General features: G+C 43.4%; 1 protein-coding gene across 4 annotated transcripts in view; it reads right to left on the reverse strand.

The window, feature by feature from the left end:
* Window positions 1-23,276, reverse strand: part of KCNAB1 (potassium voltage-gated channel subfamily A regulatory beta subunit 1) — a 214,806-nt gene that overhangs the window by 140,608 nt on the left and 50,922 nt on the right. Inside the window, exon 1 of one of the 4 annotated variants that reach the window (XM_067548571.1) lies at window positions 10,644-11,658. The exons of the other annotated variants lie outside the window; for them this stretch is intronic. Within the exon in view, the coding sequence (XP_067404672.1) occupies window positions 10,644-10,864 (221 nt within the window). The 5' untranslated portion in view covers window positions 10,865-11,658. Of the gene's footprint in view, window positions 1-10,643; window positions 11,659-23,276 lie in introns of those variants that run through there. 4 annotated transcript variants of the gene reach the window in all.

The raw sequence follows: 23,276 nt of genomic DNA on the forward strand, positions 1-23,276 counted from the left end.
AGCTAGTGACTTTGGGAAATGTGCAGGATTTTAGTGGACGGGTTTGCCACGATGGGGTACCCAAACTGTGGGGGGGGGGGCATTGATGGGACGCACATCCCTATCTTAGCGCCTGCACACCTTGCGACTGAGTACATAAACCGCAAGGGGTATTTTTCCATGGTCCTGCAGGGTCTTGTGGATCACTAGGGTCATTTCACCAATGTCTATGTGGGCTGGTCTGGGAAGGTGCATGATGCGCGCGTATTTCGTAATTCGGGGCTGTTCTCTAATATGCAGGCGGGCACTTTTTTTCCCCAACCAAAAAATTCATATCGGGGGTGTGGAAATGCCCATAGTGATCCTGGGGGATCCTGCTTACCCCTTGCTCCCTTGGCTAATGAAGCTGTACACTGGGAACCCTGACAGTGACAAGGAGTGTTTTAATAACAGGTTAAGCAGTTGCAGAACGGTTGTAGAATATGCCTTTGGGCATTTAAAGGGCAGATGGAGGAGTTTCCTCACTAGGATGGACATGAGTGAAAAGAACCTCCCTCCGGTGATATCTGCCTGCTGTGTTCTTCATAATGTGTGTGAAGCAAAGGGTGAGAGGTTCCTCCAGGGCTGGGCTGTGGAGGCAGAAAGACTAGCCGCCAATTGTGAGCAGCCAGATGCCAGCAATACGCCGAGAGCTAACCCTGGAGCTCTTTGCATTAGGGAAGCTTTGAAAACAAGGTTCTGCAATGAGATGGAGGAGCGATTTCTGTTCCTGTATGTTGTTTGCCTTTGCTGAACATCCCCCCCCCCGAATCAATATCTGTACCCTCCAAATCCCTCCAGAACAAGATATGGTTTAATAAAAAAACATGTTGAAATGATGCAAACTTTTATTTATGAACATTCAAGTCATGGGGGAAGGGCGGGAGTGTTCATTCACAGTCTCAAGGGGTAGTGTGGTAGCTTGCAGGCCAGCTGTCAGCATGTCTGCCACTGCTTTCTGCTCGCCCGCACCTGGTGGAGGCAAGCAGGTACTGCAGCCTGGCCAATCTCCTCCGAGACCTCTTGGCGGAGAGGGAGGGGCAGGGTAGCAAAGCCCTTGGTTGAGGAGCATTATGGAGGGGCTGCAGTGGGACTCTGTCCTGCCTCCTGAAGCTCCACAAGCCACTGGAGCATGTCTGCCCAGTCGCGTATGATTCACACCATCTCCTGCGTGGTACTGCGATCATGACCCTGCATTTCTCTGCGACTCTCCCTGTCCATGTCCATATCCTGGGACAAGGTCAGCTGCCATGCTCTGAGCTGTCTCTACGGCCGCTGAGACATTCATGAGCTCACCAAACACGTCATCTCTTGGGTGTCCCCCCCCTTCTAATCTGCGATAGTCTTTCCGCAGCATTTTTTGAGGGTGGGGCCAAGGTCTAGGTGTTTACAGAAGGAAAAAAAAATTCACAAGGTAGCCACTGATAGAGTGAAGAAAATGATACAACTGCAACAACGTAGACAATACTCCCCAGGCAGTGCACAGGGCAAACAGACCCTCATTCCATTCCTAACATCCCCGAAGGGTCGGTTTGCTGTGCCCTTACAGAGATGGTAAGCCAGGGGATCTGTGGCTAGCATGGCGGGGTGGGGGTATATAGTCTCTACTTAAACCAAATCAAAGTAATCAAAAAGTGACTTGGTAGGACAGTACAATGGGGAATACAAAGGTACAGGACATCTGCTGTATAGCTTAGGTATTTTTAAACATGCGCCGTCTTCCCTAGGTGACCATGAGCGATATCAGTCTGCTGAGGGTCACACACGAGGAAAGGGAAGATTTGCCGCATGCAGCAGTAGCAGCTGTGTTCCGCCATGATGCAGGCTCCCTTGATTGCAGCGTGGCATGGCAAAGTATCCTACCGTGGAGGAAGAAACAATGCAGACTGCCCAAGAAAACTTTTGCAAAGGTTAACAGATTACCTACATGAAAGTTTCCGTGAGGTATCAACTGATGATTATTAGCATATATCTCTTCACATAAATAAACTGTTCCCTGGGTAACCCCCCAGTACAATCACCAAAACGCCTGAAATCCCCTTCCTGCCCCCCCAAGGTAAAAGGGCAGAACTGCTAAAAAGAAAAAAAAAACTCACTAGATGTGCTTTCCCTGGGATCATTAGTGCTGTCCTGTGTGCTGCTGGACTGCTCTAGGGTCAGGAATAGGTCCTGACTGTCTGGGAGAACAGACACCCTGCTCTCCTCAGCCTCCTCCTCAACCACGGAGTCCTCATCATTGTCCATGGACTGTGACCTAGTGGAAGTATCAATGCTGCGGGGTGGCACCGTGATAGAATCGCCACCAAGAATTGCATGCTCCTCATCGCAGAAGCGCCATGCTTTGTGTTAGGAGCCAGGATGGCTGTTAGCTTCCCTGGCTTTCTGATATGACTGACACAGCTCCCTGATCTTCACGTGGCACTGCTGTGCGTCCCTCATGTCCCTTCTCCAGCATGCCCAGGGATACCTTCTCATAAATGTCCAGATTCCTTTTGCTGGCTCTGCGCTGAGCCAGAACAGACTCCTCGCCCCACAGACTGATGAGATCTAAGACCTCTGGTCGACTCCATGCTGGAGCACGTTTGGGCTTTGCAATAGCCATGAGGAGTACAGCGACAAAGCTGTCTCCATGCTGGCAGCACAGGAAATGAAAATTCAAATGTTCCCGGGGCTTGAGGGAGGGGACATTTCCGGGTAGCATGACCACAGTATAGCACAGTGCAAATGTCCAGAGCGATCACAAGGAGGCATTGTGGGATACCTCCTGGAGGCCAATAAAGTCGATTTAAGTGAAGTTGTGTCTACACGGACACTATATCGAACCAATAAATTCGAATTAGGCGCTACGTCACTTGCAGAGGTGGTCTTATTAAGTCGACTTTTGCCGTGACTTAAGTCGACTCAACTGTAGTGCCAATGTAGACACAGGTGTTCAGAGATTGACGTAAGTGACTTTAAGTCGACCTCCATCGCCAGTGTAGACCAGGCCTCAGAGTCCATTTAATAATTCACAGCAACACAACCCAAGAAGATAGGGCAAGCAGTGAAGAAAAATGCCTTATCCAAAGGAGTTTAAGGAGGCAAAACATAATTATATATGTTGGAACTGGGCCAGAACACAAGATTCCACACCCAGGCTGACACAGAAAACGCCTTGGGAACATTAACAACCACAAGTGGTCAAGACCTGCATTTTACAACCCGTGCAAAACACAGTACCTCCAGCAAGATGGTGCCCCTGCCATCACCATGCTGAGGCACTGATTCAGCAAGCCACTGTCTACTCTTGAGCTCATCATAGTTGGCTTTGCAAATAAATACTGACAGGACCCAATGGTGTGTTTCGACTGTGAGGTCAGACAGGATTGCAGCACAAAGTGTTACATCTGCAGGTTGTGAACAAGTTCCAAAAAACAGGCAAAGTGCCAGTCAAGAGTGAAAGACTCCTTAACCTACCCAATACTGCCTAGGCACAGCAGTATATGTGCAATGACATACTGTTCAGACACCAAAGAACTTAGGCAGAAGAAACTGCACTAAGAGTTTCATCCTTTAGCTCTAAATTTTCTGTTTCATCTTTGTTTAATCCAGACCCTCAGCGTAGATTGTATGTAAGTGCACACCCCCATATTTCACTGAGTAACAATATAATGCCAGCTGATCGTGTGTCTCCAGGGAGAGTAGGATTAGGTCCATAATGTACAGTTTTGTCTTTTTATGCAATACGACAGAAGAACTTGTGAATGTTGAGCTTCATCAACAGATACCCAGGTCAGTCCATAGCTCTCTGTGAAATGGACCCAGATCAACCTAGCTAAAGGAAAACTAAAACAGAATTTTTATAAATACAAGGCACTTTTAAAAACTCAGCCATATTAGCATGAGTAATAGCAAAAGGTCTCACACCCTCTGTGAAAAAAATGCAATGGCTATTAAAATACCATTTATACAGAAGCACTTGTTATACTGATATTAAGTTTATCAGGATTCAAGTAAGAAAATGAACAAAATTAGAGCCAGGATAATAAATGCCTGGCTCAAATGGAGGAAGATAAGTGGTGTAATAGTATGTAACAGGAAGATATCAGTAAAATTAAAAAGGGAAAGTCTATAAAACAGTGGTCTGTCCAGTTTTAGTGGATGGCACTGAGCACTGGGCAACAAAGCAGTAGCATATGCAAATGATGAGTTCAGCAGAAATTTGCATGTTGAGATGGATGAATGGTGTAAGAAAGAAAAAATGTGTGGAAAGTATAGTTAGAGACATGCTCAAAGCAACACCCATAAATGAAAAAATGAGGGGCAGTACAGGCTCAGATGGGTCGTCATGTAAAGTGCAGTCCTGACAACTGTGTGGGTCAGAGTCCAAGGGATCAAGACCGAAGCAAAAAAGCAGGGCCAACCCAAGAAGAAGTGATGAGATGTCATAAAGGAAGACATATTAGCATGTCGTGCATTAGGGGATATGGCACTGAACAGAGCATTTTGGAGGGAGAGGACTTGGAGAGCAGACCCCATTTCATGTGGTTTTTGCAAGGAGGAAAGGTGAGGAAAGGTAAGAAAAGCATTTGCCATCACTGCAGTTGAACTCTGTCACCTTCACTACCACTCCACTCCCCAACCCTCATCTCTGGGACACTTTAATAACAAGTGTAACAAAGTGTTTGTAATATTAACATTTAGAAAGGGGTCTGTGTACAGAGATGTGGTGAGATGTTCTGAAATGTTCCATAGTTCTTTGATGTGTTACATGATGTATTATATAACTCCCACATATTAGCTGCACACCAAATAAAATAAATGTTATTCCTCCCTGTTAGCTAGAAACAGCCAAGTTAGATTCCTATGTGGCCTGGCTTAAAGTGTCATGAAGCAGACTGGCCGTCCTCACTGCAGGTATTTGAATTACTACTGCTCCTTATTGATTTCCCCACGTTTGCTATTCATTTTCTCCACACATCTCTTAACGCCCAGGTAAAAGTTCTAAGGAAACACAACAGAGAGATGTTGCAGCATTACACATTAGGATGTGCTCAAGTACAGCTACCTTAGCAGGTAACATAAGTTGTAGTGATTTCCCAGACCCTTGATCTGTAGAATATAGCTTAGAATTAGATCCTGTGGATGAGCAATTAGGGGGAAACTGATGGAGGTAGAGCAGAAGATTCTGTACTGGAAGAATTTGATGATCCTGATGCAAAACTAGAAGTACCTTGATGGGAAACTGTCCAAAGAGAAGAGCTAAGTCATATTATTACCCAGAGAAATGGGAGGTAGTGGTGGCTTTGTGGCACTGAGCAGCTGCATGAGGTAGAGAAAAGGTGGGCTCCTCAAGATGTTTGGTTCATCTCCTACCTATCTCTACAGACTTACATGGCCCTCATCATTAGAGTATCCAAGTCCCTCACAATAACTAAAGAATTTCATCCTCACAACACTCTTGTGAGTCAGGACATATCATACCCATTTTACAGTTGGAAAACTCAGGCACAAGATAGATTAAGTGACTTGCCCAAGGACCCATAGGAAGTTTATAGTTAAGCTGGGAATTGAAGCCAGGTCTCTGGAGTTCCAATCCAGTCCAGTCCCTTATCAGCCTATCCTTCCTCCCCTAAACTATGCTGTCTTATTTAGATTGTTGGAGACTATCTGTTTTGTGTCTTGTACAGGGTCAAGAGCATTGTCTGCATTTAAATAAAACAAATACCAATTAATGACTGATGTGTGGGTATAATCAAGAAGTTGGTTGTCTATATGATCTCATTTGAGCCAGAAGTTGAGATAGTATCAGTTATTTTTGGATAAAGAAAAAGGAAGGATAGTTTTATAAATCAGGCTCTTTATGTCAAGTTTCAGCCAGACCTTCAAACTCTGAAGCAATGGAAATAAAGGCCTATTTTAGAAATGCTGACAGATCCTTAACCACCAGCGAAGTGAATGGGGAAGCTACAGAATTAGAGCTCAGGACTGAAAAATCACAGAGCTGAGTTTTCATGCCATACATCCTAGACAGAGCGGGCAATGTTTGATGCTGGGTGAAGTCTCAGGACTTCAGTTATAATAACTGATATTCCAAATAATCTTGTGTACCAAGTCCAGCGAGGGTCCTGCATTGACTAAGTTCTGCTTAAATTTGTATAGAGCATCAAATACAGAATTAAAAAAAAAAAAAGGAATTGTAAGTTCTGTGGCAAACCAAGGGAGGGTTGGGGATGCCATGGCCCTGGGCGCCGGCCCTCGGAGGGGCGCTGGCCAGGCCCTCGGAGGAGGAGCCACCCCGCCCCCTGTCGCAGGCAGCCAAGGTGCCCTCCGGGCTCCTCCATCCCTGCACTGGGTGCAAGGAGGGAGCCACAGGGACCAGAACCATCAAGGCCTGCCCCCCACCACCAGACAGCCCCGGCCACCCCCACAGTGGGGGAGAGCACGAAACGGGCCCGCAGACACACACACACACACACACACACACACACACACACACACCCCCTGTGGGGCACTGCCTACACTGCTGCTGCCGCCAATTGGGGGGAGAGTGGGATAGTGGGTCACCCCCCCTCCCCCAATGGGTCGCTGCCGCCGACGGCAGGTGGGAGAGCAGGACACAGGCCTGCAGACCCCCGCCCCCATGGGGTACTGCCAGGGGTGGGGGGGAGGGCAGGGGGAAGGGTTCAAAAGTAAGTAGGGCCTCCCGGGCGCCAGAGACCCACAGAGTATGCCACTGGGTAGGTTAGGTAAGAAGGAAAGTCAGGCTAGACCTTTTGTTCTTCAAAAACTGCCAAATCCTAGTACCTGTCTTCCCCCCCCCCCCCCCTTATATGCTGTACAACAGATGGATGTAGAAATATTATTTGTTTTCAAAAATTAGGCAGCAGATTGAAATTTTCCAAGCCAAGCATCATGACTGAAATTATGTTCAAGGAAAGACTTGCGGTGCTCTGGAGAACGTTATCTGAGCATATGGGCAGCTTCTCCAGCTGAACTGTAACTGTAACATTAATGGGGTGAAGCAGTTTTCACTTGTTTGTCAGGCCACTGTTTTTCCATTTCGCACATAGAATGTAATCCAGTAGTCGTGCAAATTTAATTGGTGGTAACAATGCCTCTAAAATAAAATAACCCCCTCTCCCCAAGAGCTGTGTGTTCTCAGAGGGCTCTGTCTGAACAGCATGGATTTTTTAAGCCACACCCCATCAGTCACTGCAGCCAGCAAGTGGAGCACTCACACAGGAGCTGGGTGCACGTGCTGCTTAAATTTCATTATGCTTCCAACGCAACAGAACTGGGAGGCAGCAGCTCGCCAACTATCGGATTGCCCTCCTGCCACCACTTGCTTTCAGTCTCTTTGATAGCAGCTTGATGCCTCCAATCCATTTAAATGACATTAAATAAGATCTTAAAAGTCTGGCCCTGATCATGCTCCCAATAAAGCCAGCGGCAACGCTCCCAATGATGTCAGTGGGAACCGGACCAGGTCCTCCGTGTAAAAATTCCACGGTGAATTTATTTATTGTCAGTAAACTGGTTCCTCTCCCACCTCCACTTCTCTGTCATACACATACTCATGCTCTCTCTCTTTTGCATGATCCACTGACAGGATCGTTCTCTTCAATTGCCTAAAAATCAAAATCTGCCTAGCAGTCGTAGGAGGCAAAACACTGTGGCTGAGAAAGAAGCATTAAAAATCATGCTGTGAAATATGCATGGCAACATTGCCATGTATACCTTTCAAGTTATCTACAGAGGCTCTGGGGGGGGGGGGGGGGGGGGGGAGGAGGGGCGAGAGTATATCATTTTATATAGCATTTATGTTTTGTCAGAAATGACAATGAAAGCAGAAAACAAACTGGGAAGAACAAGAATCTTCAACCTCAAATATAAGGGAATTAAGGACTCAGCACAATTCCTATTAAAGTCAATGGAAACACTCCATTGGACTTCAATGAGAGCTGGATCAGGCCCTAAATTTGTGTGATAATCATGTCATTTGTAGAAGAACCAGAGTGCATTTATTAACATGTATCAGCCTCATCTCCTCAGATTTAGGGTTCTCTGTGTGTCTTATTTATCAAAGTCAGAATTATCCTTTACAGTTTGATCACCTTTTTCTCCAAAATCCTGCCCACTTCTTCTCCCGTGGAAGGAATTGCTTCTCACTGTTCCAGTTATACGTATATTTGGATTTGTAAACAAAGATTAATCATAAGGGTGGACATCACTCTGGTTATAAATTAGGTCCAAGTCCTGAAGTCCTTACCCAGATATTATGCAGTCAAAACTTCCATTGATGTGGACTGCAGTTTTGCCTGAATAAGATCTGCAGAAGTTAGCCTGAGGTATCAGAATTTTTCTATAAATAAGCTGTAAATGTCTCTGAAAGGGGCCAATATTATGTTCCTGTGGGGGTCCCTAGATCGGGTGAATCAGAGAGATGCAGTTATTTGTATTAATGCATCTGCAGCGTAATGTGCCTTTGGAAAACCAACAGGAATAATTATTACCAATTTAAACACCGTAGGCTGTAAAAGTAACAGCTGCAGTTCTCATAGGAAGCTGTGATTTTATTTTATCTACAAAACAAATTCTCCCAACACCCCTGCCACATAGGCATGCATGTAATGAAGAAACGAAGGCATAGAAGTGAAGGGATTTGCCGAAGGCCATGCAATAAGAAAATGGCACTACCAAGAACAAAACCCATGAGTTCCTGACTCCAAATCTGTGCTCATTCCACTAGTCTGTGCTCTCTCTCACTTCATACTTGGACTATTAGAATCTATTGAGCTACTAAACAGTTACAAAAGGACATTCTATTGATGTGATAACCTCTTCAGTGTTGCCTGGCAGAGGCCAGATACTACAGTTGTCACCTGCCTATTATGCCCATTACAATCAATGGGAGCTTCGCATACGTAAGAACTGCAAAATCAGGTTGTGGTATCAGAGTCTGATGCATTAGAGTTTAACACTGGCTCTATATGACAAGCTTTGGTTTACTCAACTTCCTCTCTGAAAACCCATGCATGCCCTGAGAGCCTAACCAGCCGGACTATGATGTCATTCTCTTAGAGGGCAGCACATCTGGGAATCTGCCACAGTAAAAATTAATCAGCATGTTTCTGACTCTGCAATGTTATTTACAGATGCACCACTTGACTTGTCTGTATTTGTAACACTGGTGTTAAAAAAAACCCCAATATGTGATTGTATCCAATGATCTTTCAACAAGGCTGCTCAGACTACGCATATTCACTGAGAAATTATTCTGGACAACTGGGATACTTCAGAGTCACCCAAACTCTTTGTGGATAATATTACTAGCAATTCTAGACCACACAATAAGAAATTACACCTGACTGTTTAAATTATGAAGTTATGTGGCCCTTCAAATGCAATCCCTTAAGGGACCAACCTCTTGTACCATCTATTAAAGTATCATAACTGCACAAATGCCTTACGTCAAACTCTGTGCTCAGTTGCACACATGTAAATTTTGAGTAACTTCAGGATAGTAAGTCTGGATTTACATCAGTCTGAATGAAAGTAGAATTTGGTCTTTATTCAGTCATGTTAAATTCCATTTTATCCAAATATTTCTTCTGTAAAAAGAGGAAGACTTGCTAGGACAGAAATTTCTCGCCATGAAAATATGCAAAACAAAAAGTTACCAGTAACCCTATAGACAGTCACACTCCATCCCCTACTCCTAAGGGCAAGATTCTGCCACCCATACTCATGTTGAGTAGTACCATTGCACAAATAGCCTTGTTAATTTCAATGTGGTTACTCATGTACTAATTTCGGGCAGAATCTGATCGTAGATTCCTAAAAAGGAGGAGATTAGCAATCAAGTAATTCCAACAACACACAGAGGATATGTTCAAGGTCTAGCAGAACATACATGTCAAAAGCATATGAATTAAATTTAAAAAATGCTTAGTTTTCCAAATTAAAGTAACTCCTTAAGAAGTACTTGTATCAATTGATACAAAGAAGCCTTCCAGATACCTTAATCTTTCTCAAATGTTCAGTCTGTTGTGATGCTTGCTTTCACTTTGTACATTTCTATGTTAAGAAAAAGAATTTTGTGAGAAGCAGATTTTCTAGGAACATGGTTATGATTGTCTGCATTTCACTTAAAAATAAGTTCCTCTTTGTCCTCACTTAGCAAGTCAGATGACAGGTCTGTAAGTGATCCTTAGGATAAGACACCGTAACGAATTTAGGGACATTCTACACAACACATGCTGTAAAATGAAAACTTTTTCCATGTGGATCTTTGATCATTTGTAATTCAGTCTTTTTACATATAAATACTAACAAGAGCTATGTCAAGCACTGCTTTTAACACCATCCACATATAATGGCACACAATTCATATGTTTGATTTCATAAAAAAACCTGTATCAAATAGCAAATGCATATGCTTGCAGAAACACTAGGATTCAAATGTCACTAAAGAGACCTAGTTTTCTTATAAGTTTAAAACTTTAAAAAAATCCTTCTAAAAACACTAATGTCCCTTTTTAAAGATTCTGAGATTTTGGAAATGGGAATTTCTTTGTAAGCAGATGAGTCACCCAGGAGAGATAGGATATAAACATTACAAACAGTGAATATTGTGCCCATACCTATATTTCATGCCAGTCAGCTTTGCAGTTGATTCTTTTAAAGAGATATGGTGCTGAGGGGTAAATGACCCCAAACTGCGAGCAATAATAGCCACCGTCCGGAATTTTGCCCGGGCTGCATTCACTACGTTTGGGGTAGTGGTGTTCTGTTTGCTGATAAGCCTGTCTTCACCATTTCGATTCTTCAAGTTATGTTCTGTACAAGCTATGGAAACTTGCATTGCTCCCACAATAAACCTTTATTCACAATCCAAATCTTGGAGAGAACTCAAACCTTCTCAGACTCGGAGAATAGGCCTATAGGATACCAAATGGCTTGAGATTTTAGTCCCAAATGCTGCTAAATGACTCTTCAAATCTGCACTCAAAAGATGACTGGAAGTAGTAGAAGTAGCAGCAGTATATGGTGCAGGACAGAGGAGAACAGTACGGTGTCCCTGCTATACAAGTAAACAGATAAGCACTGAACTTGGTAAAACAAGCAATAGAGCAGACAGCTGATTTTCAAATCTTCCTTTGCAATTATATCTACTGCTTAGACAAAAACATCCATCTAGTCAAGTGCTTTCAGAAACAAAGCTGTACCTTCATGATTAAACACAATAGGCAACATCCACTCCGTCTTGATGCAGGGTTGCATCTGCTTGCTGGTTTTAAATCAATGCAGGCATACTGCAAGATGTTTCTTGAACACCCTCTGGATCACAAAATGCTGAACAGGCAAGCTTTGGAACTGAAGAAATCTCTAATCACAAGCAAGTTTCTAAAGACCAGGAATATCCATCTATTCTCTTTGTCAGGTGCAGCAAAACACTACATTGAATCAGGACCCTTTTCACACATTCTTAGTTTCAAGCCCTGAAAAGACGAAGCTGTGATTCTGCACCGATACGCTTTTGCAGCTGCTCTGTGGAACATGCAGAGCTCCCTGTAAGAAGCTTGCAGAAAGCATGGGAATGGTTGCTTTTTCTTTTGTGTGCAACACAGACAGGCACTAGAAGCAGATTCTTCCCATAAAAATAATTGGCAGCCCTGCTAATCAAGGAGAGGATTCCTCACAGCAAGGGAACAAATTGATGTTAAAACATGCTAACTATAAAAATGGGAGGAAGCGGGGGGGGGGGGGGGAGAGACACTCTGCTAATGTGTGCTGGTGAATTAACACTTTAATCCCTTGTCTGGCACACTAAAATACAGCTTTAAATCCCAGTGTTATCAGCATGCCATGGTTAATCTCTTCATATAATAGTCCAAGCTAAATTAGCTATGGTACAAACTCTTCAGACCCAGTTCTCACTCACAACTCGCTGCAGATCAGGCTGCAGTTAAACAAGGAAAGACTGGCACGAAGCTGACAAATCATTCTCCATCCTCCACCACGCTTCAAAGCGACATTTTCAAAAGGGTGTGCACGCATGCCGGGCACACAGAGGGAAGGTGCGTTCAAATGCCTGAGCTGTGGGCATAGCTCCTGGGGGAGGCACATAAAAAATATTTTCAGAATTGCACAGGATCCTACCAGAATATGCTTAAGAACTAGTCATAGGCCAGTTTGGTGTAAAGTGGAGTCATAGGTGGATTCTCAGCCTTCCACTGGCTGCTGCCAACCACTACAATTTAAAAGAGACAATCTGGAGGATGAGCTGGGGGCAGAGTAGTGGTAGGAGACAGTAGAGGCTCAGATACCATGGTGATGAGCACAAGAACAGAGTGTAACCATGTTATCGATTTGATGTGGGAGAGAGACAGGCTGTCTATGGTTGTAAGACTTAGAAGAGATTCTTGGGGAGGAGATGGTCATAGGAGTTAGAGGCAAGCAAGATTTTTGGAGGGGGAGCTAGGAGCCAACAGCAATCCTGGAATTGTTTGTTCTGAGGTGAATGAGTTAGAGGAAGCACAGTGGTCCAGGGCGAGAGGCACAGAGAGCCACTGAAATGAGCTAGGAAGCTCCATACCTTTTGCCTAGCACATCGAACTGGAAAAAAATAAGCAATGGTACTTTTCCAAGCTCCACCCATAAATCATTCTCTACTCTGAACTCCTGACCGTTGGAGATGCAAAAATAAAGTTGAAATCCCCAATTATTGAGTTTTCTATTTTTATAGCCTCTCTAATCTCATAATCAGTATTTCATAATCACCATCTTGGTCGGGCGGTCAGAAGTATATTCCTACCACTATACTCTGGTTATTCAAGGAAGGAATTTCGATCCATAGACATTCTATGGTACAGTTTGTTACATTTAAAATTTTTACTATGTTTGACTCTACGCTCTCTTTCACATATTTTGCTATTCTCCTATCAGCACAACCTACTCTGTCATTCCTATGTATTTTGTACCCTGGCATTACCATGTCCCATTCATTATCATTCCACCAAGTTTCGGGGATGCCCATTACATCAATACCCTCTTTCAATACCAGGCACTGTATCACCCTTCCCTGAAGCTCCTTTGCTCCTGGGGAGAAGCAATTTAGTGCAGCCTGTAAGTACTGACTGCAGATTACCTCCTTCCACACACCAACTCAGATCTGCTGGTTGGTCAATTGAGGGAGTTGAAGAAAAGTCCTGAGCCAAGGCTCTGTTCACTCCCCCTCTTCTCTGCTCCCTCCCATCCCACTTGCTCATAAATAGTATTAACTAGCCAGGCAGCTCCATCTCACCCTGCCTCTGAAGGCAGAATGAGGGGAGAACTGATGTGACTAGCACAGAGCAGTACGATGACTGCTGACCGCCGAAGAGCACATACATGACCCCAGATTGTCCTGCACCTAAACACCAACATTTGACCTCTTTTCTCTCCCAAACCAGAAACAATACACAGCTATCATTCTACTGTAAATTAAAGAGGCTGCTCTACTTCAGGCAGCCTCCAAAAGGATCCAGAATGAGCATTAACGCTTTTTACGGAAATGTAATTGAAGTATTTTCTGACTTTCAAGTACTCATTTTCTATCTTGTATCTTAACCTGAATTTCCAGTGCTTTGCATTATTAAAGATTCAGACAGCACTGTTCTAATATAACTGATGTTTGTTGACAACCTGAAGTGTATCTTAAGGGAGAGCAGGCGGGTGGGTTGTTTGGGGTTCCATGTAGTAGGTGTCTGCAAAAGTAATTCTACATGTTTTGCAATGACTCGCATTCAGGTGAAATGCTGGCTCCTGCCGGCTCTGGAAGCTAATAAGAATTAAACACAAAACTTTCATTGAGCAAAACTGCTTATCAAAAACTTGGGTATGTGCAATGACCCTCATCCTAGAGAGTTCTCTGGTAATGACCATGAGCCTTTAGCTTGAATTAAAGGGCTAAATCCAATAGGTGGCAGATGTGACAGCCCTATCAACCAGCCATTGGGGAGAGATACAAATCACACTGAACAGCGAGTGGTGCATACAGCTATAGATATGAACATCCCAGAGGCCTGACTGAGTCCACTTTGAAAAGGTGATACCAAAATGTTGAACTGAAATTGAAGGTGTTATTTTTAACAGGGTCACAACTTTGTCTCCTGTTTTGTGCCTGTAGCTCTTTGCAGACTCAGGCCTGGTCTACACTTACCTTCACATTCGGCGGCAGCCAACGAGAGTTACACAAGCTATGCAGAGTAGCATGCGTAACTCTTGTTGAGTTCGTAACTCCTCTTCTACGCAGCGTCTTCACTGCACTGCACCACTTGAGGGGGTGGTTTTAATGCGTCGACTTCCGGATGAATGAGCGGGTCTTCACTGACTGCTCAGTCGATCCAGATAGATTGATCCGATGGCGGTGAATTTGCCACCATCAGTGAAGACATTCCCAGAGTCAAGTACTGTGTTTACACTTTTAAGTGATGATAGATGTCCTCACAAATAATGGAGTAAAAAATAGGGCCTGTAAAAATGTGTCTGCAAGTACATAAATAAACCAGTTTTTTTTTTTTTTTTAAATCTGTCCTTAAACACCTAATTCCAATTTACCAGAACAAGTATATTTTAAAATAAATGGTAGAATTGCATCCCTCTCTAACCTTACTGTTCACAGGGAAAGTACCTGTCTTAAATCAGAGAGAAATGTCATGGCCCCCAGCAGTATTTAGACACAAAAGACTCATTCAAGGATGGAGTTTCAGACTTAACTATCAGCTTTCTAGCTCTCTCAAGTCAATCCCTTTGCATTTCTTTTACACTTATATCAAATTGCTTGGTAGGGAAATATAGTCCAGGAAAACGAAGATTGCACCCCCTTCCCCCCAGTACAAATAACCAGATCGTCCCTTAAATAATAGATTAAAAATACTATATAAAGCAAATGTTCTATAGTATACAAAAGCTAATTCTATTTCCCTATTTTACTTTTTCTGTTTTCTCTATTATTCCTACTATTGATTATTTCCTATGCATGACAATGTACTCATTGCTGTACAGACAAACATAAAAGCAGAGTCTGCCAAACAGATATTAAGACGACAGGATACTCTGGGAAATTCAGAAGCAAGAATAGTTTCAGTTTTACATGCATGTATTATAAATTTGTCGACCTGCTGCAAAGTCAATTTCTTTGCTCAGTATTCTGGGGAGGGCTAGAATGGTTTGAGGTCTCTGGACAGGAGATTTTCTTCAGTCCAGATGCATCTGGCGCTTACCTGGATATGCCTATGCTTTGAACCGGAAGGTGTAAACACCAGCTTGAGGAGACACTAAAAGTAGAATGTAGCTGTGTTGGTGCAAGTGGTGGGATAGGCTAGCATATACCTACTGTCTTCGACAGGTACATGTTTAGAGCAGCTAGCCCCTTCCATTGCTCACCCCACCTCAGCTATACTCTATTTTTAGCATTCAAGCTCAGTCAGAGCTAGCATAGGTATGTCTCCTCAAGCTGGAATTGACACCTCCAGCTCTATGTGTGGACATACCCATGGGGCTGCAGTTCTAGCTAATCTAACTAGGTATCCATATAGCCCTCATCACCATATTGTCCGAGTGCAGTTGAAATGAACAACAAACAAGTGCTCTCCTCGACCTCTAGAAATAGCTTAAAAATGGAACGTGTGTTTTTCAGTGTGGTTAGTTGCTTATTGAGAGGAATGGCAGGGGTTTTCCTTCCCCTCCTTTACACAACTCTCACAAGGGACAGGCAGAATCACAATACTTGCTACAATAATATTCCTTCTGTGTTGCCCACAAATTGTGCATGGACATGCCACCCCCCGTATAAGTATACACATTTTATTATGAATGCATTAGTTGTGGACATCATAGAAGTAGGGAGTTCTTAGGAAGGATTTGGAGGAGGACAAAGTTGGCCACTTTACCTTCTGTAGCTTGCTGTGTTCTCTCTCATTGACATTCTCTACAATTTGACATCCTTTTGGACTTTTTTCCCCTATAAACTCTTTTCTGATTTGGCCTATCTTTAGTGTTTGCTTTCTTTTCCTCTTTTCCTTCACTTCTCTCTCTCTCTCCACCATTCTCTTTCTCCCCCCCACTTCTGTCTCCAACCTACTTGCTCCTGTCTGCCCTATTCCATCCCTTTTAGTAGACTTGCAACAGGCATCAGAGCAGAGGCCTTGCTTTTCTGCAAAGAGCCTCAACTTGTAATTTTTTAATATGGGTGAGGCAATGGAACTACTTGAGCTGGTTGGAAAATTTAAGTGAAAAACAGGGGGGGAGGGGAGGAAAAACTATTCTCAATTTTCTTTCTAATTTCCAACAGCACCAAATAGTCACATGATTGAAAATTACTGACATAAGGGGGGAGGGGTTCAGAGTTGGGCCCAATTAATTATTACCAAGGTTGAATGGGTATGAAGTGGATTTGTATGTTCATGCTGCACCTGCAGTTTTCTAGGGGAAGAGTCTCAACTAGTGTAAATTTTCATAACTCCATTGACTGACGAAGCAGTGACAATTTACACCAGCTGAGGATTTGCCCCACTATTCAGCCTGGTCATAAAACACCCCGTGAGTTATTCCAAGAGATCTCCATCTACAATTATTGATATTAATAAAAACAGTCAGACATACACTGGAGTGGGAGGTAGTGAGACAAATCTTAAATCACTGAAGTCAACAATTGCTTTTACCATTGATTTAAACAGAAAGGATTGGGCCCTAGAGTCATTTTTTCTAAAGCTTTGGATGCCTTTACAACCGAAAGTCTCTGCTTTTGTCTTGTTCAATAGAATGTGATTTATAAAGTTAAAAATGAAAGTCCTGAGACATTCAGTAGCCAAATCTTATTTTAAACTGTTCAGGTTTCTCTAATCTCGCCCCTGTTCTTTTTGTAAATCTCTTCCTTCTCTGTGAGAAAGCAATTACATCACTGAAAAATATTGATCCTACCCCAAACATCTTAGTAACAGTTACTTTTTAAGGTACCTGTTAATCTTAAACTAAGAAGGTTAGACTAGCACATTTTTGATTGGTGAAGTAATGCCAAAAATGACTTCCTACTGTTAGGATACATTCCAACATTATAAAATTTAATTGTATTAATGTGGCTGTCCGACTCAGACCTCAGATTTTGCTTCTGATCTCAGATTTTGCTTTGCAGTGGGCTCATTTACAGACTGTTTAATCTGTGTGTTGCCTTAGTTCCGTTTTGAAGAAAGCAGATCAATAAACAAAAATCAACTAAATGGTTGTCAGCTAGAGCTGTATTTGGAGTGTATTGATATGCTGCAAGGCTACAGAAAATGTATGTTGATCATTTAACATGGCGGGTCTTGATATCATTGTTTCTGGTGCATAGAATTCAACAGCAGACAGTATTAGCAATAGCAAGATTCTTTAATTAAGCAACATGGGCCAAATAGAGAATATGGGTATCATATAATGTCCCAAAAGAACAATCGTATGAGGCATAAGGTGCAACAGAATGTCTCCAACTCCCATGTTGTGAGATTAATCTTATGGCAATCAGACCCATAGATTGGTTTAATTAGTTTTGTTAATTTAAAAAAAAAAAAAAAAAAAATAATCACACTTTGTTATAAAGTTGTCTCCAGTTTGTAATGCTGAGCAGCAGTTGTAATTACTCTGTATAAGTGAGCTACTGTCTGTCCTCTCACAGAGCTAGTCAGAATGATCCCTACTCCAGTCAGTTTTATAGTCTGTCTTTTAAAAGCATGGATCCAAGTTCTCTGCACTGAAGGAGCACGTGGCCACACCATTTCCCCAGATGACATCACTACCATACAAATGTCACAGGATAGTATGATCCTTGAAGGACAGGAGATGGTTAAGTCAAGGGCTAGGCCCAAAAAAATCCTCTTAGGGCCAGGCCCAAAAAAAAATCCTTAGGGCAATCCTTAATGTTGCAGACAACTGCCAACATTACTCCTATCAACTTAATCCATTCTGACTTTTCAACAGAAACAGACATTTGTGATGAGCAAATCTTGAGTTGATTGATGCTTTTCATAAGTCATTGGGATGAGACCCTTCCACCCACACAGAGACCCTGGAAACGTGAGCAAGCCACAAAAAGAGTAACATTTTATGTCCTTGAAATTCCTCACGGATTTTTCTCTGCTCCTGCACGGAGCTATTTGAGACAATAACCCTGTGTGTCTTGTCCTGTTCCAGGCCCCTCAACCTCTACTGGCTGCAGTACCTCCACATCTCATCCACACTTCAGGAGAAGCCTGAGCCATCATACCTTCACGGCCGTTCCAAGGGAAAGTGTTTCCATGATGAACTTTGGTAGAAGTTCTGGACAGGGCCAGCAAGCAGATCCAGTACCAAAGACAGACACTCAGGGCTAGAGGAAAGGCATGGTGAGAGGCAAGAAGAATGCCTGCAACTGGCTGCACAGCTTAAAGACAGGATTTCAGTATTGGAGCAGGCACTTGCTTTGCAGTTCCTGAAACAGGAATGGTGGCTAAGGGAGGAGGACAGAGCTCAGCAGAAAGAGATGTTTGAACAGCTGCTATCACGGATGGCTGCAAAAGTACTTGCTCCTGCTGCATCACCCACACTGCAGCCTGAGTCCCCTGAGCAATACCCTGTGATACAGTCTAGAAACAGCTTAGAAAACTCCAGGGCTGGGTGGCCCCATGCAATCAGGACCCATGAGCAGCTGAGCAGGGCAACTTTGCCCTGTGCAGCCCTCCAAATTGACCCTTCCTCTATGGATGCCTACACACACACACACACACAACCCACCCACCCCTGGTGCCAAATGCATGGCAAATGGGAAAAGAAGAGAAAGGAGAACAATGGGGGGGGAGGGGGCAGAGAAGTTTCTGTCTTGTACAATAGCCACCCCTAACTCACTGGTGAGTGGACAGGGCTCGAACTCAAGTTTCTTCCCTTTTCAGTTTTAGTGGGTTCACACTCACTGGTTTCAACAAAGGTTCAACTCCCAAAGCAAGGCAGCTTGAGGGACCACATTTTGCCTGGAACAGCTGGTGAAAATTCTGAGATTTGCATGGTTTTTAACCAGACACCATACCGGGTTAGTTCAAAACTCTGCAAGTTCACTTGCAATTTAGCCAAAAGTTTGTTACAAAGCTTCTCAGAACTGCTATGGAAGTTCCATGGTATATTCAGATATTGTGCTCTTCACCATGGCATTGAGTGCTGCTCTAACTAAACCCTTTTAGAGGTCACAGACTCAAAAAATAGATTAGAAAAATCTGATTTCTTGGACATCTCAAGTTGCTTGCTTTTGAATGACATCATCTAGAGCGCTGCAACGCATATTTAAAATCAACTTTGGCTTGAGGTTCTACCCAAGTTTGCTAACCATTAATGGTTCTTTTAAAATAATGTGCGCTCACTTGGACACATTTGCTCTACTCACTGCCAGACAGTGCCACCTCCTGGTGGTTCTGGGGATTAACTTCTTGCCAGCTGTTGCACTCAGTCAGTTTTTCCTCTGCAGCTCCTTTCTTGCTCCAGGAACTGCAACATCCTCTCCATGATTCAGCCTTCCGGCCAAGTCACTATTGTGGTTTCCCCCTTCCAGGGGAGTATCAAGGTTCCTGCTCTCCAGCAGTCTCAGACAGCCTTCCATTTCACTGCCTCATGGGGCCACTCCCACAGTGGCTGGCAGGGGAACCCAGGACTGCCCTCTACTCCAGGTTCCAGCTCAGGGACCCTCTACACAGCAGCCAAGGTCTGGATCCTGCACCTTGCTGCCTTTCCCTAAACCACCAGGCCCTCCCCACTCCTCTGGGTTTGCCAGTCTTTTCCCTCACTCCTCCCAGGGAGTAATTTTAGGCCACTCATCTCTACAGTCTCTAAACACTCCATCCTCTTACCAGGGAGTGACTGCAGCCTTTCCCAGCCACCCCTTCTGTTGCCAGCTGCCTGGCTTTTGTAGAAGTCCCACCTGACCCTCACAGGTGAGCTTCTCTTTAATTAGCTGTCTCCAGCCTAAAGCTTCCCCGTTTGCAGCCTAATTAGCTGATTGGGCCCACCTGGCCTAAGTCAGCTCTTGCAGGGCCCATGTGGGGAGCACATCCTATCACACTCATCAGATCTCCCTGGACATTTTGTGAACATTTTCCTCTCTCTAGATATCTACTGTTTAGATCGTTGTTTGTCCTACATTTCAAGTTAGATCTGGTTTTCTTGGAATAAGGTACATGGGTCAAGTCATATCCTTTGCTTCTAGCTCTCTTATCTCTGCAGAATGTAATATTGTTACCCCTTTTGACTCACATGGTTAGCCTTATTCAAGGTGTTGTAGATTGTTCCAGTTAGAAGGAGAAATTGATGATGAAGTCAGGTATTTTCTTTGTTTGTTTGTTTGGTTTTTTTTTAAAATTTAGCAGGAATGCACAAAGGCCAGTTGTCAGGCCCCACTGGCCTTGAACCTAGGTCTGTGGGGGGTCCTAGGAGTCGTCATACTCCAATCCTCCGGCCAATAGCTGGGACGGGAGTCTATGGAATCCAACAGGGGCACAAGCCCTGCCCCTATGCTCCAACTGGGAACGATCCAAGGTTCCTGATTTTGGGCCATAGTCTCTATTAAAGCCAGAGGAGGAAACAGGAAGCTGTCCATAAAACGAGGCTTCATCTTGCTACAAAATGCTGGTCTGGTGTTTACCTGTTCCTGCCTTCCTGGTGTTTTTACTTGGCCTGACTCCTGGTAACTGCCTCCTGGTTTCTGTCACCCAAAACTGACCTCCTGATTTGGCCCAACTCTTGGTAACTGACTTGTGATCCCTGCTCTCCGGTATGTGTCTCAGTTCTGATCTAGCATTCTAATGCAGCCTTATTGCTGGTAGTTGGCTCCTGGATCCATGCCTGACACTAAGCCCTAAGCCAGGCTGCCCACACCTTGCCTGATACCTGTGTCCCCAAACTCAGAAGGAGCCAAACAAGAGACTTTCTTTGCTTACAACCCCAAGCCTCTTTAGCCAGCACCAAACACAGGAGCCCCCCCTCAAGGCTGCTCTCAGAGTCACACACTGTACTTGTCCAGGCTGTCTGTCTGTGTCTGGGTACAGATACACTGCTAAAGAATAATAAAAAAAATGCAGCAGAGTGTCTCTAAGCCCAGATCAAGTGGGGTAAACTCATGGGGCTCGCGCTATGGGGCTAAAAATAGCAGTGTAGACGTTCTGGCTCAAACTGGAGCCTGGGTTCTCACACACTCTCCGCTCAGGTTTCAGATCCAAGGTTCCCACCCAAGTGGGATTGTGGGAACATCTACACTGCTATTTTTAGCCCCAAGCATTAGCTTGAATCAGTTGATCCAGACTCACACTCACTACTGTTTTTTTTTTGGCCGTGTAGACAGCACACAGGGAGACAGAGGGTGTCTTCTAATTTTTTTCTCTCTCTTTCTGTCCTGGGCAGACTTGAATTTGCCTTCATTTTGGGTGAAGACGTGCCTGTGCTTTGGGTTTAGAGACTGCTGTTATTTCAGTCACTTTGCCTTTCATTCAGGATTCAATTCAGGACATCCAGTCCACAACATTTAACCCAACTCAACACTATACTCAAATTGATAGAGGATCCAAGTTGAGTGCATGGAGTTAAAAAGTTCAACCGATACTTAGACGGGAAACAATTTATTCTGGTTACAGATCATCAACCTCTAGTTTCAATGTTTAACCCAAAGAAAGGAGTCTCAGTAATAGCAGCAGCACAATTACAGAGATGGATTATATTCTTTGGCATTCACTGTTGTATCGAGTTCAAGGGGACTGAACAACAACAAGAAAATGCATATCACTTGTCAAGTTTGCCATTGGAAGCAGCAAGTAAGGATACTGAAATTGAACCAGATGGAGTCAATATGTTCTATAAGGCTCTAATCAAACCCTTGCCAGTAACTACCACAGTGCAACACAAAACTAAAAGTGTTCCAGTGACAGCTGAAGTGCATTGTATGATAAACAGATGGAATTATGCACAAAAACGGTTCTTTGCTCAAAAAACAAGAGTTAAGAGTATCAAGACTGCCTATGAGTGACACCAGAGCAGTTAGTCCTGGAAAGCTTAGGTCATGAGTATTCCAAGAATTACAATAAGGACTTTTCTGAATTGTAAAAATGAAAATCCTTGTGCCAGGAGCTTTGTATGGTGGACAGGGATCGATAAACAGAGGAAACAAAACAATATCAAAGTTGTCAGCAAACACCATGTTCTAAACACGCTCCTTCATTCCTTGGGAGTGACCAAGATTCTGTGGCAGCAAATTTATACAGGCTACAGTGGACCACATATGGAACACATTTTTCATTGCAGTAAATACCTATTTCTAAATGACTCAATGTATTCTGTATTAGTTCAACTAATTTAGTGCAGATGGTAGAAGCATTAAGATTGTTGTTTTGAAGGGCTGGAGTTCAGTAAGTGACAATGAAACTCACATCCAAATAGTTTCAGCAGTTTGTCAAAAGAAATGGTATCATACATGTCACATCAACGCCCTACCACCACAAAAAATGATTAGCAGAAAGATTTATCCAGACAGTCAAGCGAACAATTCATGATACAACTCCAGATAAATGCAGCTTATATGACAAGATTGCAAGTTTTCTACCAACTTATAGAAATACAGTCCATGCTACTACAAATCAGACACCAGCAATGTTATATGGGATGAAATTTAAGATCTCACCTGAACTTGTTAAAGCTCAATCTACAGAGAACTTTCAAAAGAAATAGTGTGACAAAATGGTCACAACTAGGCACGCTCAGCTGTGCAGTTTGCACAAAGGGGAAAAAATGTTTAAGAAGAGATAATTTCATGGAAATCTGGAAAGATCACATCAGAATTGTCTTCTGTCTCATCAGACAGAAATGGCACCAAATGTATCTTGGAGAAGATACATAAACTAGTTTTTAATACACAATTTCAGCAGGATGTTCTACGCCAGTAACAGCTATTAGAAATACCGAATCTATAACAGCCATAGATGGTGCCATCTGAGGATAGTACCAGTGAACCTGTCCCTGTTTCTGCTACAGATGATGCTAACATTACAGAGCAAGAAGATGTGGCTGATTCAACTACACCAGAAAGTGCAGAGAGAAGTCATAAGCCACTTTTGGGACTTAACTTTGTAGCAGGTTGTATATTCACTGACAGTAGTTTTGTTAGTAATGCGTTTGTAACTTCTTTAGGTCCCTTTACATAAAGGGGAAAGAGTATGTAGTGCATAGGAATAGGAGTAGTATTCTTTTCATCA

The sequence above is a fragment of the Emydura macquarii genome, unplaced genomic scaffold (assembly GCF_026122565.2).
Source record: "Emydura macquarii macquarii isolate MOO-44397 ecotype Brisbane River unplaced genomic scaffold, CSIRO-AGI_Emac_v2 contig_18, whole genome shotgun sequence".
In the NCBI taxonomy this organism is placed as follows: Eukaryota; Metazoa; Chordata; order Testudines; family Chelidae; genus Emydura; species Emydura macquarii.